This window comes from Lithobates pipiens, unplaced genomic scaffold, assembly GCF_037356315.1.
Source record: "Lithobates pipiens isolate NorthernLeopardFrog02 unplaced genomic scaffold, aLitPip1_a1.2 Scaffold_10, whole genome shotgun sequence".
NCBI lineage: Eukaryota > Metazoa > Chordata > Amphibia > Anura > Ranidae > Lithobates > Lithobates pipiens.
Genome location: NW_027507686.1, coordinates 34,715,499 through 34,733,063, shown reverse-complemented (window position 1 = coordinate 34,733,063; position 17,565 = coordinate 34,715,499). Strand labels below are relative to the sequence as shown.

Here is a 17,565-nt window from a genome sequence, read left to right as displayed (position 1 = left end):
TCACTGGACAATACACCTAACTGGATGTAGTCACTGTTCAGATGACAATGTTCCAACCAGCTCCTTGGAAACTTGAATAATTGACTTTTGTGGAGTCAGTTGGTAGTAACAGCAGTCTGGTTTCAGCAGGAATTATACTGAATACAAGCAGTATATGACGGCCTTAACTGTATACAGTGGAACTTTGGATTACGAGCATAATCCGTTCCAGGAGATGCTTGAAATCCAAAGCACTCGCATATCAAAGCGAGTTTCCCAATTGAAGTCAATGGAAACAAAGATAATTCATTCCACATTGACTTCTATTGTATGCAGTACCACATTTGTACAGAGGTGGGAGGGCCCCAGAGAGATTCGGAAATATTCGGAGACCGCTCAGATGGACTCGGAAACCCTCGAAGATGTTCTGAAACACTCGGGAACTGAGTATTTCCGAGGGTTTCCAAGTATTTCCGAGTGCATCTGAACTGCTCTGAGTGTCATCGGCGTCCCCACCTCTGGCCAGATGCGGTACTGCACACCTCAAAGGCTTGAATCCTGCTCGTTTTGCGAGTCAACACTCGAAAACCGAGTCAGGATTTTTTTAAGTAATAGCTTGTATTGCGAAACGCTTGTTAACCTAGTTTCTCATAATCCGAGGTATTATTGTATTTAAAATTTTATTTTGACAATGTCCCTTCCGAGCGCAAGAGAGGCTACCATGTGAACAGCCAATCAGATTGAAGCTTTCATCAGTATGGGAGAGCCAGGACAATAAATGGTGGATTATTATTGGTTGCTCTAGATTTCAGAGTGGTTCGTGTATATATACCTGTATATAATTGGAGACAACGTCTTTTGCAATAGTAGGGACGAGGACCGCAGTGTCCAGGTGTTCAGGGGGACATTCCAGGGTTACCTGACTGTGAAGGAGAGGATAACAATGTGACATATTATGGGATGGCAGATATACAATGTATACGTGTACACGCATACATACGTACACACGCACGCTCAATGGAGTTGATTTACTAAATCTGGAGAGTGCAAATTCTGGTGCAGTTCTGCAGAGAAACCAGCTTCCAGGCTTGTTTTCAAAGCTTAATTGTACAAGCTGATGTTAGAAGCTGAATGGCTTCCATGCAAAGCTGCACCAAATTTTTGCACTCTCCAGTTTTAGTAATTTAGCCCTAACGCATAAAAATCATATATAACCAAAAATTTTTATAAAATACTCTTAATTTTCCTTGTACTCATTAACTCTATGACAGTATATGAATAGGTAGACTCGGCCCTTGATCCTATCTCATAGGGCCCTCTCTCATATATTTTGAGTCTTATCAAGTCCACGTGTTCTATAACTTGCCTACTCAACAACAGCTGGAAGGGATCCAATAAATTACAGTAAGTATTTGATAACAATTTTCTGTTTTGCTGACTAATTCCATGGCAGCATATGATGGGAAATAACTACACACAAACAAGAGTGGGCGCAGAACAACTAAGATTTCAATCACAGCTCTAGCTAAAACAAAAATAACAACCGAGGATAGTTCTACTCCACAGTGAGCCATAAAGGTATCAATGGAGGACCACGCCATCACCATACAATTACTTCCAGCGCCCTGTGACAGGGAGCCTGCAAAGTCCGCAAATTCTCCTGTGTGCGTGCGTACTCATCGCTATGGTAAGAGGCAAACTTTTAGCCTTATAACAAGTTGTCTAGCCACCATAATGTATCCAGCGATATGATTATGACATCCAGCGAATAGAACTGGTCATCTTAAGCCTCATACACATGATAGGACTTTGTACAAACTTTCCCTTGGATTTTTGTACAAAGGGCGTCGGCCCTGAACTTGTATTGCATACACACAGCAGGACTTTTTCAGCCAACTTTCACCAAATCACATGGTTTTTCTGCTCTTTACCGCCACCTTTGGTCAACTTCTGTATTGTTGTCTGATCTTTTGCATTGGTTCTGAGCATGCCTGTTTGTACTTTGTACAAAAGTCCTATGGTTTTCTGTACACACGATCAGACTTTGCTCCATCGGACTTTTGTTGCCAGAAAGATTGTCCGTTCGCACAGCCAACAAAAGTCTGATGAAAACCAAAAAAGTTTGTCCGATGGAGCGTACACACGGTCGGATGTTGCTCCAAAACAACTAATTTGCATGTTTGTTGTCAAAAAGTCTGATTGTGTGTATGGGCCTTTAGTGGTCCTGCATGTGGGGAGAACAATTTGTGTGTGTCCTCATGGGATGCTGAAGCCACTTTGGATCACATTCCAGCATGGATATGAGAAATACGTCAACTGGGCACTGCAACAAATAGGTCCCTCCAAGCCTTAAGCCTCATACACACGATCGGACTTTGTACAAACTTTCCAATGGACTTTTGTACAAAGGGTGTTGGCTGTAAATTTGTATTGCATACACATGATCTGACTTTTTAGACAACAAACACGAGCGTAGTGACGTTTCAACGTACTGACGACACTTCATAAGAAGACGTTCAATTACTCCGGCACCACCCTTTGGTCAACTTCTGTATTGTTGTCTGATCTTTTGCATTGGTTCTGAGCATGCATGTTTGTCTTTTGTACAAAAGTCCGATGGTTTTGTGTACACACGATCGGACTTTGCTCCATCGGACTTATGTTGTCAAAAAGGTTGTCCATTTGCACAGCCAACAAAAGTCTGATGAAAACCGAAAAAGTTTGTCCGATGGAGCGTACACGCGGTCGGATGTTGCCTTAAAACAGCTAATTTGCATGTTTGTTGTCAAAAAGTCTGATCGTGTACGGGCCTTAAGACCCTGGCCACTGCAAACTTACTGGAGGTGCCAACCACTGGGGAGGCTATCTTCATGGACCAGTCCTAAGGCCCATACACACGATCAGACTTTTTGACAACAAACATGCAAATTAGCTGTTTTGGAGCAACATTCGACCGTGTGTACGTGCCATCGGATAAACTTTTTTGGTTTTCATCAGACTTTTGTCTTTCCTGGCTGTGCGAACGGACAAACTTTCTGTCAACAAAAGTCAGATGGAGCAAAGTCTGATTGTGTGTACAGAAAACCATAGGACTTTTGTACAAAGTAAACAAAACACGCATGCTCAGAACCAATGCAAAAGATCAGCCAACAATACAGAAGTTGACCAAAGGTGGCGGTAAAGAGCAGAAAAACCACATGATTTGGTGAAAGTTGGCTGAAAAAGTCCTGCCGTTTGTATGCAATACAAGTTCTCCGCTGACGCCCTTTGTACAAAAATCCACAGGAAAGTTTGTACAAAGTCCGATCGTGTGTATGAGGCTTTACTCGAAATGGACTGAAAGTGATCCCATCTGTAGCTGGCAAGGAAGTAATGGGTAAGTGGTAAATCCCACTTTGGGAGTCTTGAATGTCTCTGGAATCTAAGACGCAGCACCCCATTAAGGAACAAGATGAGAAAGGGGTAATTTGCACACAAGACATTGGAGAAGGTTTGGCAGAGCCCAGATCTGCACTCTAAAGAGAACTAAAGATCAGAACAATATCCAAGATGGTCTGTAAGCAATCCTGTTTATGGTGAACCTGAGGTTTGAAACAAGAGAAGTCAGAAGAGGTTTGAAACAAGAGAAGGGAACCTAGATCTGTTTGGATAACAGGGAATTGCTGCAATGGTTTCCATTGCTTTTAACAGTAATCTTAAGAATCTGAATATGGAGAGGACGGGAGGGAAGCATACAGCTTAGGAAGCCTCTCTTGATCTGTCAGAACATCCACTTCCAAAACTTTCTTGCATTGTGGCCCCTTGTGAAAAACTCCAGGTTGCAAATGTAAGCAGATGCAAACAGATCTGAGGCCGCGTACACACGGGCGGACTGTTCGCCCAACTTTGTCCGCTGAACAGTGTTTGGGCGGACAGTCCGCTCGTGTGTGGGCTTTCAGCGGACAGTTTCAGCGGACAGTTGGACGGACAAGGTTTTTCGGAAATTCCGAAAAACTGTCCGCTGAAACCTTGTTTCAGCGAACAGCCCGCTCGTGTGTAGGCTTGTTCGTCAAACAAAGTTGCGCGCATGCTCAGAAAGGATTTTCACGCCGAAAGCTATAATGCAGTGTATAGGACGTCGTATTTTTCGTCCCGTCGTACGTGCCGTTCACGTCATCGCGCACGGTTTCAGCAAACTGTTCGTTCGTCGTGTGTGGGCATGTCCGTCCATGCTAATTTTGAGCGGACTGTTTGCTGAAACTGTTGGACGGACAAAGTTGGGCGAACAGTCCGCGCGTGTGTACGCGGCCTCACTCTGGAATCCTAGACAGAATCCACTTGAAGGAGTCTGGATGAAGAGGCAATTCATTGTCCAATTGGGACACGAAATATGGAGTCCTCCTAGAAGTTCAGAATCCTTGGTATATACATTGCTTAAATGTTGGAGAGATTCTTCTCTGAAAGCTCATAACCAACTCTACCTTAAGGCCTGTACACACGTTACTAAATTAGAAGAAAAATTTAGTCCGACGAACTATCTGCCAATTTTTGGATCGTTAGTATGGTGCTTTCGACAGCCAATTCTGTTTTTTCATCAGACAAAATTTGGATGTGCAGACTATAACATTTTTGTCGTATGTGAACTCAACGTCCAATCTTCGTTTAATTAGTATGATTTTTATCTGAAAAACAATCGTAAAAGTAAGATTACGCGATGCCGGCGCTTCGTCCTAAGGTAAGTATTTTATAATGAGCTAGTATGTGGTGCATATTAGCTCATTAAGCCTTTGCCTTACAGGTTTTTTTTTTGCGGGTATACAACTGCTTTAAAGAGGAAGTAAACCCTGATAAGTTTACTTCCTCTTTCATTCCCTGCAAAGGCAAAGCAAAATGGACTACTATGCATCGCATAGTAGTCCATTATGTGTCACTTACCTGACACAGGAGCCAGTGAAGTCACCGCTGTCCCCTGTAGTCCGGCGCATCCATCTTCTCGGTGGGGTCTCGCAGCTCCGCCGCTGTCATTCGGCGAAGCCGCGATGACATCACTCCCGTGCATGCGCACGGGAGCCAACACGCGCGGCATCTCCGTCGTTGAAGATGCCGCGCTCAGTGTGCCTGCGCGCCGTAGACAGCTGTGCCTGTCTTCGGGCAAATATCTCCTAAACCGTATAGGTTTAGGAGATATTTCTTGGACGTACAGGTAATCCTTAATCTAGGCTTACCTGTAGGTCAAAGTGTGTTGTAAGGGTTTACAACCACTTTAAGGCTGCAGGTTTCAAACTGACTCTTGATGTAGTACACCACTGTGTTGTTGTTTAGCCTCCTTCTTCTTCCACACAGGCAAGACAACCTAAGGACCACCGTAGGGTTAGTAGGCCCCAGACAGGCTTCTGGGACTACTTGCAGAACTCGCAGCAGCACATACTCAGGCCAGGAGGGCCCGAGGTTAGAGAGAGTGAGGGCACATGGCTCTGCCCAATATATACCCCCTTCCCAGAATGCACAGCGTCCAGGAACCTCCTACTGGACTGTTCTAGAAAAAGAATAATTATCACATAGCTCAACCTTACTGTAATTCTCATACTGGCCTGTGGCACCAGTGATACCTACCGGCAACAGTGAGCAATGCACAGCTCAATTGAATTTAGAGCAGAAACCAAATAAACTATACAATTAGTCTGGGCTGTTTACAACTAGGCCAAAAACAAAATTTACACTATAATTTTTGGAACACGGGGCTACACAAGTAAGTTTTGTCATAGGTTAGAAAAAACTCTCTAGAGAAGCCCGAAACGTGGTGACACGCAGGGGAACTTGAGAGTAGGGCTGGGCATGACGAGGTGCCCAGTTACGCCTAGGGGAGGAGTTTTGGGATGAGCTCAGGGGGGTGTGGGAGCGGCATTATAAAAGGGGGGCGGAGCCGAAGGGGAGCCAGTCGGCATTACTGTGTGCGAGGAGGAGGTTTTCCCACCTACCCTCCCTTGTGCTAGGCTGTTTAATCTTTATTTTCTTTTTATGTTGTCATTCCAGGTGCAAGTACAGAAGGTCGTCGTGACAGCTGGGGGGGGGGGGGGGATTGGCAGTGTTTGTTTGTTGGTCAGTGACGGGAGCAGTAACGGATGTGACAAAAAGGGGTGGGGGGCTCATCCGTAGTATGGCCCCTCCAGTGTATTCATCAAATGGTTGGTGAATACCGGTGGTTGCACTGCGGGAAAAGGGGGTGTCTCCGAGCGGTACAGCTGGAGGCCTATGATGGTTGGGAAAGGTCCCGCAGTGTACTGGTGTGATATATATGGATATATATATCCGGTGAAAGAGGAAATAGCTAGGTCACTGACCAATAAATGGGGGTTGAAACATGTTGTTTCTTATGGTTGTAATTACCTTGTTTTATAAAGTTATTTGGAGTTTTTTATACGTTATTTGGTTAATAAAGGCTGTTATGACCATTTATACTCCATAAGAACGTATGATGGGTCTGTAACAGTTAGCCCACGTACACACGGTCGGAGATTTTGCCAACCAAATCCGTCGGATTTTGCCCGTCGGATTTAGTCCTACGGATTGTGTCCGAAAATGTTGCATACACACGGTCGGGCCAAGTTGGTGAAAAATCCGATCTTTCAGAACGTGATGACGTAATTTTGTTACGATGGGACTACATTCAGGCTAGTAGCCAATAGCTTTGATGTAGGAATTTGATCTGAGCATGCGTGGCACTTGGTCCAATCAAAATGCTCTACACATGATCGGATTAGGTCCGTCCGGCCCAGTTGGTCGGGAAATATTTCCAACATGTTGGAAATTTGGATCGGACGGAGATTCGGACTGAATCAGTCCGATGCATACCACACACAGTCGGATTATCTGATGACGCGGTCCGATAAGACACATTCCGACAGATTCTCTGACCGTGTGTACAAGGGCTTATGCCGCGTACACACGAGCGGACTTTTCAACATCCAAAGTCCGACGGACTGATTCCGTCAGACTATTCGATCGTGTGTGGGCTGCAACGGACTTTTGATTCGCAAAAGTCTGACGGACTTTAGAAATGGAACATGCTTCAAATTTTTCCGTCGGAACTCCGCCGGACCCGGTCCCTTCGAAAAATTCGCTCGTGTGTATGCTATTCCGACGGACTAAAACCGACGCTAGGGCAGCTATTGGCTACTGGCTATGAACTTCCTTATTCGAGTCCAGTCGTACGTCATGACGTTCGAATCCGTCGGAGTTTGGTGTGATTGTGTGTGGCCAAGTCCGCTCAGTCGAAAAGTCCGTCAGAATTCTGTCGGAACTCCAGCAGAACTCCGGCAGGACTCCTTCGGAAGTCTGTCGGACATAAGTCCTCTCGTGTGTACGGGGCTTTAGAGTGAAGTTTATCTGGGTTACACTGGTCATGTTGCAGGAGCAAGGAATTCTTTGTGGCACAATCTGATGCATCAAGAATGAATGATCTCCCAAACATGGCCTGAAGTGCATGTCCACAGGGTCTAAAGCAGGTCATAAATTAATCTTTTTTTTTTTTCATTCAACCAGGGGGTTGAAATGAAGAAAATAACTTGATTCCAAGCCACACGCTCGATGTGGATGGGAAACTCCTCTCTGTTAGAATACAAAGGCACAGCAGGGTGGATTCCCCCATCCACATCGAGTATGTTGCTTGGAATCAACCACTTTTATTCAACCACTGGTTGAATAAAAAATAAAAAATTAATCTATGACCCGATTCCAAGCCACACACTCGATGTGGATGGGGGAATCCTCCCAGCTGAGTGTTTCCCACCATCAAAATGCATTGATCAGTGCTACAGGCTAGGGCTGATCGAAAAATCAAACAGGTTGGTTCTACAGAAGTTGATCGGTAGTATTTCATTGCATGCCACAAACATTTTGGCACATGCCACTACTGGCAAGAGATAGACAGCAAGTTGAAAGGAGAACTTTACATTGGTCAGACAATTAATATATTGTACAAGTACTACTCAAGCCATCTAGTAATTTAAAGATACTAAAAGTTACCAATCTACTTCAAACTGCAGCCAATGACGTTTAATAAAGCAGTCCAAAAATTCAGTACAATAGGAATTTTGTCAGAAAGGGGTTTTTACTAAGAAACCTCTAAAGGGTTAACCACTGCTAAAGGGAAGCCGATCCCACATCAGAGGCCCGAGGTTTCACCAGATGGTTAATGGATGGACCTGGCCATACAGAGAACAGGACATGATGAAAGTGATCGGATCAGAAACAAAGGTAGGAATCTGCAACAAGTTCAATAATATTCTGCAATGTACATAGATCACCAAGAGGGGATTGTCATTATTATTTACCATAAGTGAAGTTATACTTTAAATAGTCAAAGTTGTCCAGGTAGGTACCTTTATTCTGCCCCAAGCCGCTGTGGCACTAAATGCATTCCATTCACCATAGCGGGATCCATTAGATATGGGAAGTATTAGCCAGGAAAATCAGATACAGAGCCAGCACACTATTAGATTTTCTGCCGATTTTTTTTTTTTTTTTTTTTTTTGTCTTCAGATTTACCAAAAAACATATAATATGTTGTCAAACCATCAATTTGTATGCAATCAGGCAGGCCCTTGCACTACATGGTTTTGGTAAATCTGAAGACAAAAATCTGCAGAAAATCTAACAGTATGTATGGGGTCTAATGCCCGTAGCCCATGTTCACATCGAGCCGTTTGGACATGCGATGTAACATGTCAAATCGCCGGCAACTGCACCTTCCAAATTGGAGCGACATCAACTTTGCGGCACAGCACCAATTCCCAAAAGTAGTCCCTCTACTACTTTTGGTGACTTCGGGGGGCGAATTGAACAGACATCTGTACATGAACCCGCACAGATATCTGTCAAATCGCTCCCGAATTCGGACTGCATTGCTGGTTTGAAATCGTGCGAGTTCAGTTGAACTCGCAAAATTTTAAACTCGCCCTCAATGTGAACCTGGGCGTACACACGATCCGAAAATCATACAACAGATCGTCTGACTTTTTTGCTTGCTAGTCGCAAATAGGAATTGAATAGGTTACTAAAATTATATAAATTCTCGTACAACAGAAACAAAATTTGAAAGTTGTGTTGTAGTGTATTGTATTTTCGGACAACAGCTGTACTGATTAAGTGTAAATCGTACCAGGAAAGTTTTCGTGTTTGCACCATCAGATAATACTGGATGAACGGTCATGGTCGGCTATCGAAAGTTGTGTACTAACGATCAGATTTTTATATGATTGCTTCAAAAGCGGATCAGATGTACGGGCCATTAGAAGCAATAAACTTTTTCTATAGAGCTAACGCTCACAACTAATGACACTGTTTTGATACATGGACTGGTACCACAAAGCAACCCTCTCAAACTCTTGGGGGAAAGATTGAAACTCCACTAATTCATCTCCCCACCCCTTAAAGTGAAAGTAAACCCCCCCCCCTATCGTTTTGAGCCAAGGAAGCTGCCATCTTTGCCTCTGTTTAATCTACAACTGTCATGATGCTGCATATGTGATCATTTTAGACACCAGCCACTGGATGGCTTGACAGTTTAGTTGAGAGCACAACCAATGGTAATGTTACATTTCCAGCACATGGCGGAAATGAAACTGTTTTATGGATGGGTTCACACAGGGGCGACCTGTCAGGCGACTTAGCCACCTGACAAGACGCGCTCAATGCATTGCAATCGAACCGTTCTAATAGGAGCGATTCATGCCGCTCCGACTTAGAAAAAGGTTCCTGTACTACTTTGGGGCGACTTCGGAGCAGCTTGCATTGACTTCTATACAGAAGTTGTTTTGCAAGCCGCGCTGAAGTCGCATTCTACGGGGCGGCTTCAAAGTTGGACGACTTTTGAAGCCGTCCCTGTGTGAACCGGCACTAATTCAGAAACATACATTTAAAGTGGTTGTAAACCCTTACAAACCACTTTGACCTACAGATAAGCCTAGATTAAGGCTTACCTGTAGGTCCAAGAAATATCTCCTAAACCTACACGGTTTAGGAGATATTTGCCAAAACACAGGCACCGCTGTCTACGGCGCATGCACCGTAGACAGCGGCGCGCCGCTGTCAACGGCAGTATGCCACGAGTGGCGGCTCCCGTGCGCATGGCGGGAGTGACATCATCACGGCTTCGTCGAATGACAGCGGCGGAGCAGCGAGACCCACCGAGAAGATGGATGCTGCAGACTACAGGGGACAGCGGTGACTTCTCTGGCTCCTGTGTCAGGTAAGTGACACATAATGGACTACTATGCGATGCATAGTAGTCCATTATGCTTTACCTTTGCAGGGAACCAAAGAGGAAGTAAACCCATCAGGGTTTACTTCCTCTTTAATAACTGATAGTTACAGTTTGAAATTAAAGAGACTATTTTGTATTTCTTTTTCTCCTGGGCACATTAAACCATACTTTAATTTGATGTAATTTTTCATGTGGATCTTATGAGCATCCTGCTAGAAATGCCTTACTAAAGCATGGTACATTACTCTTCCACGCTTTGAGACTAAAAATAGTAATATCTCCAAAATCAGATATTATTTTGGTACCCAAACCTTTTTGAAACGTTAAAAAGGAACATACACTGCTGCTTGTATCGTCAGATTGTTTGTTATAGCTTCTTTGTAGTTTTATTATATTTTATTCTATTTTCTGTTTGCTTCTATTGCTTTGTAATTTCTTGGAAAATAATACAAATTACAATATAAAATAGAAGCAATAAAATCAGGCAGAATGGGAACATCCGAAACACTATACACACTACTCCCCCAGAGTGCCTTATTAAGACCCCTTTTCACACCGAGGCAGTTTTCAGGCACTTTAGCGCTAGAAATAGCGCCTGAAACCTGCCTCCCATTTTCTGCAATGGGTGCTTTCCCACCCGGGCGGTGCGCTTGCGGGACATTCGGAAATATTCCGGCAAGCAGCATCTTTGGGGCAATGAATGGGCAGCGCTTTCGAAGCTCCTTCTTTGGGGTTAAAAGCACCCCGCTAGCGGCTGAAAAGCGGCACAAAAGCGCCACTTAACAGTGGTAAAGCGCTGCTAAAATGAGCGGCGCTTTACCGCGGCCGCGGCCCCAGTGTGAAAGGGGTCTTAAGGGTTCAGAAAGCTGGGTCTGCACCTGGAGACACGTGGTCAGCCACAAGTTTATTGCAGTCAGGTATAAGGAGGGGGTTGCACTCCTTGTTTGGTCCTACGAGGTGCGGACAAAATAGGAACAAGAGGACTGGATCAATCTCCGACTTTATGGAAGAAGGTCCTGTGGGGTATTGGAGTCTGTATACTTCCACTTAATCGGGGAATGTGTGTGTGTGTGTATAATTAATTTTTATATATATATATATATATACACCCACACAATGGGGGTTATTTGCGAAAAGGCAAATTGATTGCATGATAAAATCAGCAGAGCTTCCCCTCATTTCAGATCTACCCCTCAGATTTACAGTGACTGCCCTTCCAAGTGCACTTGTAGTGCAAAGTGGATTTGTCTTTTTCGTAAATAATAACCCCCAATTTGTCTGTACAGTACCAGGATATCTGACATTTCAGATGTTCAGTATATCAGCCATCAGACCTGTGTGTTCAGCAGCAAATGAAAATAATAAGGCCACGTGGCAGAGCTCCTCACAGCGTCAAAGGGGGGGGGGGGGGCATAATTGGTCTACAGATTGGAACTCAATAATAGGTCTATAGCTGGGGGAAAGAGACACCATAGTATTATTATTATTATTATTATTATTATCATCATCATCATCATACAGGATTTATGTAGTGCCAACAGTTTGCTCAGAGCTTTACAACATAGTAGGTCTAAAATTGGGAGGGAGGGACAGAGAGAACCTCATAATAGAGCTATAACTGGAATGGGAGGACAGAGGGGATCCTATATTACATCTATAGCTGGGGGAAGACATAGGGGACCCTATATCATGTCTATAGCTGGGGGAAGACTTAGGGGACCCTATATCATGTCTATAGCTGGGGGAAGACATAGGAGACCCTATATTATGTCTATAGCTGGGGGAAGACACAGGGGACCCTATAATAAGTCTATAGATGGAAGGACAATGCGGAACCCATATTAGGTCTATAAATGGGGAGAGGGACAGAGGGGACCCCATAATAAATCAATATCTGGGGGGGCAGAGGGGACCCTATAGTATGTCTATAGCTGGGGAGAGAACAGAGGGGAACCCAAGAATAAGTCTATAGCTGGGGGGAGGACAGAGGGGGGACCTACTTGGTGATGGACCTTCGATCTCATATTGGCAGGCGCTGAGTCTCATCAGATTATTCACTGCTAATCCGCTTGTGTGTAACCTGATCCTGTCTGCCTGAGAGATGTGCCAGCCTGGGGAGCGTTGCTAAGAGAAGCCAACAGGTAACTATGGAGGAGTGATGGTTGCTAAGAGACTATCCGTGGGGGGGGGGCAATACGTCACTGCATCATTATCATAACTTACTGCGTCATCTTCGTCTCTTCCTCGCTCTCACTGTGATAACACGACATCTGCAACCTGCAATAAGAAAGATCGTTCTTTCAAATCTGTATAGAGATCGCCAATACCTCTGTGTACTCCATGTATTCCAGTGATCTCTGTATTCCCCCAATATTCTCTATATTACCAATCTATATATACTCTCACTATTCCAATATTGTATCTATTCCAATATTGTCTCTATAACACCAATCATCTTTGCATACCCTCAATATTCTCTACCCCCAAAATTATCTACATAACCACCATAATATACCTCAATCTATATATAACCTAATATTCTCTATATACCTCAAATATTCTTTATATACCTACTATTATATATATATATATATATATATATATATATATATATATATATATATATATATATATATATCCAAAATATTCTCTCTATAGCCCCATAATTTACACCCAATAATATATATACCCCAAAATATTCTTTTTATATTACCAATATTATACCCAAAATATTTTTTATCTACCACAAATTATATCTATATATTCCGAAAAATTTATATATACACCCAAATATTCTCTATATACTCCTAATGATCTACCCAAAGATATTCTATATAAATTCATAATATCCAAATATTCTCTATATACCCCAATAATATATCACAAATACTTTCCATGTACGCCCAATAATATATCCCATATAATCCATATGTACCCCCAAATATTCTCTATATACCCCAATATTATATTACAAATACTATATCCCAAATATTTTCTATATACCCCCATTTTACACCCCAAACATTCTATAACCCCAATATTCTCTGTATACCCCCAATCATCTCTCTATATAACACCAAATATTCTCTACATACCTACAAACATTCCAATGCTCTTTATATACCCCCAATATTGTAATACCAATAACATACCCCCTTTTCATCTCTTTATAGCCCCAAATATTGCAATATTCTCTGTATAACATCTTCCACTGTATAAGACTGATCATACATTATACAATCTCTATACAATCTCCTTTAAATTTACCATCAACTATGTTTATGAGGATAAACCTAAGCAATGCATTCAGTTTGTTCCAAGCAGGTATGTCCTTGTACTACATAGTTGATGGTAGATGGAAGGCGTTTGTACAATCAGATTGCATAGTGTATGGTCAGCCTAACCCCACATAGCACACATCATCTGTATTTTATCTTACTCTGATTCATCTTCATCTTCATCTTCCTCTTCCTCCAGAATCCAAGACAGACGGCTGAGGAGACAGAACATTCTATTACTGCCCAATATAATCATAGTATGTGACTGTGGGGCGGATTAGAGTGTAAGCTGCTCTGATGCAGAGACTGATGCAAGGGGTTCAGTGTTCTCTGTACAGCACTACGGTATATGTCAGAGCTTTATAAATGTTTTAGAACAATAATAGTGTGTGACTGTGAAGGGACATTAGAGTGTAAGCTCCTCTGGTGCAGAAACTGATGTGACTGGCTCAGTGTTCTTTGCACAGCACTGTGGTATATGTCAGGGCTATATTCACTTACTCATTCTCGGACTCGATGACTTCTCTGTCCATCCTGTAAGTAAATGACATTTTGTAAGGGGCAGTAGAAGTTGTCACAGTTGCAAATCTGATGACTTTTGGGATCCTTTGTCATACATGGATTTATGGGACGTTATTGTGTCTAGTGTTATGGATACACCTGTGTGGGTATCTGCCCTTACAATGCATGGCAGCTTTGTTCCTGCCTGAGGTGTGTAGGGGGTAGGTGCAGATACTTAGTCTGTGTGGGTGTCAGGTGCGGCTGTCTCTTAGGTGTCCTCAGATGTTTGTCTACATTTATTTTTTTTTTTTCCGATGATTAGGGATCAATGGCTAATTTGGTGAAATAGATTTTGCTGAAAAATGACAGATTTTCCTTCAAATGCAGTGCAGTCGGAGGGAGAGGAGGAGAATGAATAGGAAGCACTCTTAGGCCGCGTACACACGGGCGGACTGTCCACCCAACTAGGTTCGTGAAACAGTTTGACAAACAGTCCGTTCAAAATTAGCATGAACGGACTTGACCACACACGACGAACGAACAGTCCGCTGAAAACTTGCGCGATGACGTGAACGGCACGTACGACGGGACGAGAGATTCGAAGTCCAATACACTGCAATGCAACCTTCGCCGTGTAAATTCTTTCTGAGCATGCGCGAGACTTAGTTTGTCGAACAAGCCTACACACGAGCGGACTGTCCGCTCAAACCAAGTTTCAGCGGACAGTCTTACGGAAATTCCGAAAAACTTTGTTCGTCAGACTGTCCGCTGAAACTGTCCGCTGAAGCCCACACACGAGCGGACTGTCCGCTGAAACACTGTTCAGCGGACAAAGTTGGGTGAACAGTCCGCCCGTGTGTACGCGGCCTTAGGCTTCCTTCTCATTCACAAATGGAAGCATGCTTTTACTATGCTTCAGTGATGAATGGACACCGACGTAATTGGTACTGATCGCTCACTGTGTTAATTCAGTAAAGGAAGGGGCCAGTAAATGACATCCCCCCTGTGAACCCGCAGCAGCTGCCGGCGGGAGAAGAGGGAAGCCGGAAATGCTGCAGGGGAAAGGGGCACACAGGGGGCCCGGAGAGCAAATGGAAGAGGCGCATGCGCTAGAACCAATCCCCTTGCAGTGCAGCCGGAGGGAGAGGATGAGAATATGGCAGCACTGCAGCGGGAGACAAAAAAGTATTGGGGTTTGCAATAAGACAGTACAGCTGGCCCTCTTGCTCAGCAGGTGCCTGGGCCCCCCTTTTTGAATTGATGGTGCCCAGGCCTGGTACAGGAGGGCTGGTTGTACTGCCTTTTCAGCGGCCCTGCAAAGAACCATTGTTCCACCAGCATTGACTCCAATGAATTTAGCTGAAAACCCTACATTTCTGTTGGGAATTGTGAGTTGAGAATGGTGAGTTTGACTTATCCCTGTCATTGCCTCCAGAAATGTGTGTTGTACAGGAGATGTCTCCAGTGGGGTGGAATTATATGCTCCATCCTCACCCTCGGCCCTCCTCCACCTCTTTCGCTTTTGGCATGGCAACTGGAATGGTTAGGCTCATCCCATCTTCCTCCATGGTCACTTCTTTTGTGGCCTCTGCCTCCAGGTGAGACTCCATTTCTTCTGTCACCACACTCTGGTCCACCAACTCCTCTATGGCTGTAAGAACAGAGAGTAGGGTTAGAGCTCCATGACTAGACACTGCACACACTGTAAAGACATATTGAGTGGGGGAGGGTAGGTAGAAGTGTGCAGTTACCAATAGTAACCAACTCAATTTCTCTTTCCCCACTTCACTGAAATATGACTGCTGATTGCTTGCTATGCGTTACCCTCATTGTAGTACACAACACCGTGTACATGTGTGGGCAAGGCCTACTGTCCCTGCATTTGGAGTGCTCACCAATGCCCAAGACCAGGCGGGGCTGCGTTCATGTGAAGGTCAATATTAAAACTGAGTTCCACCCAAAGATGGAACTTCCGCTTTTTGGGTTCCTCTCCCCCTCCGGTGTCACATTTGGCACCTTTCAGGGGGGAGGTGGGGAGCAGTATAATACAGGTATTTGCTCTCTTGTCCGGCCCCTCCTCCGTCCCCCTTTGCTGTCTTCTGGGAGACGCACAGGTGCCAGAAGACAGCAGGGACCAGTGAGGTCGCACAGTGCGACTCACGCATGCACAGTAGGGAACCAGGCTGTGAAGCCATAAGGCTTTACTTCCTGATTCCCTTACCAAAGATGCCGGCACCTCCACCCGAGAGCCAATGGACAGATCGGCTTTTGATGAGGATATTGCAGGCGCCCTGGACAGGTAAGTGTCCTAATATTAAAAGTCAGCAGCTGCAGTATTTGTAGCTGCTGACTTTTACATTTTATTTTTTTCAGCAGAACGCCGCTTTAAGGAGATCACACTGATCCAAAATGGAAGTCGCACGACTTCCGTTTTGACTTTGCCGTGCGACTTCATGTCCGACTTCCATATGACTTCAATGAACGGGATCTGACTTTGAGATAATTGCAACTTGTCCTTTGACCAATCAAAACAATTCCTTTGCCTCCGGCATGGATGAAACCTCACGCCAAATTTATAAAAAAAATGGAGTGGGGTCCCCCACCAGATTCATATCAGGCCCTTTGAGTATGGTATGGATCTTGAAAGGGAACCCCACGCCAAAATTGGTGGTTGTGGGGGGTCTGTGGGCAGGGGGCTTACCGGGATCTAGAAGCCGCTTTAAGAAAGGGGGGCCGCCAAATCCCACCACCTCCCCCATGTGAATGAGTATGGGGTACATTGTATCCTTACCCATTCACTCAAAAAGAGCAGTGTAGTGTTACAAAAAACAAGAGACCATCCTTTTAATAAAAATGAAGAATGTCCCCCGTTGTAGCGCCAACGTGTCTTCTTCCTCTGGTCTTCACCCTCCACTGATGTCTTCTCTCTCCAATGTTTTCTTCATTCGCTGTCACCAACCCGCTAAAAATAAAAAAAATTGTCCTCCTCCCGCCATTGCGTCTGCCAGTTCTTACATAGCCATGGGCCATAGACCATCTGATGATGTCACCCGGAGACCCTGCCCCATGGCTACATAAGAACTGGTAGACACCAGAGCGGATACAACAGTGTGAGCCAGTGTCGGAGGAGGACCATTTTTTTGTTTGTTTGTTTTTTAGTGGGTGGGTGGCGGCATATGAAGAGGACATCGACGAAGGAAGAAGACATCAGTGGAGGGGGAAGACTGCAGGAAGAAGACATTGGTTATGGTACCAGAGAAAGAAGACCCATTGTAGCTATGACGGGGACAGTCTTCATTTTTAATAAGACTTGTCAAAAATCGTCTCTTGTTTTTTTGTAACACGACACTGCTTTTTTGGGGTGCATGGGTAGGGGTACAATGTTCCCCATACTCATTCACATGGGGGAGGGGGTGTTGCAAGATCCTTTCTTAAAGGGGGCTTCCAGATTCTGATAAGCCCCCTGTCCCCACAACCACTGCCCAGGGTTATCAGGAAGAAGCCCTTGTCCCCATCAAGGTGCTTTGGGGTGGGGGGGGGCAGAGATTGCTTGTCACCCCCCCC

The 17,565-nt window shown here is 44.4% G+C and overlaps 1 protein-coding gene across 5 annotated transcripts in view; it reads right to left on the bottom strand.

The window, feature by feature from the left end:
- CNGB1 (cyclic nucleotide gated channel subunit beta 1) overlaps window positions 1–17,565 on the bottom strand; it is a 90,381-nt gene that overhangs the window by 32,027 nt on the left and 40,789 nt on the right. For 4 of the 5 annotated variants that reach the window (XM_077453807.1, XM_077453800.1, XM_077453795.1 and 1 more), the window contains 5 exons: window positions 15,496–15,652; window positions 14,002–14,034; window positions 13,662–13,715; window positions 12,446–12,499; window positions 812–902 (listed from right to left, as the gene is read on the bottom strand). In XM_077453807.1, the coding sequence (XP_077309933.1) occupies window positions 812–902; window positions 12,446–12,499; window positions 13,662–13,715; window positions 14,002–14,034; window positions 15,496–15,652 (389 nt within the window). The remainder of the gene's footprint in view (window positions 1–811; window positions 903–12,445; window positions 12,500–13,661; window positions 13,716–14,001; window positions 14,035–15,495; window positions 15,653–17,565) is intronic. The other variant, XM_077453812.1, reaches the window with a different exon arrangement.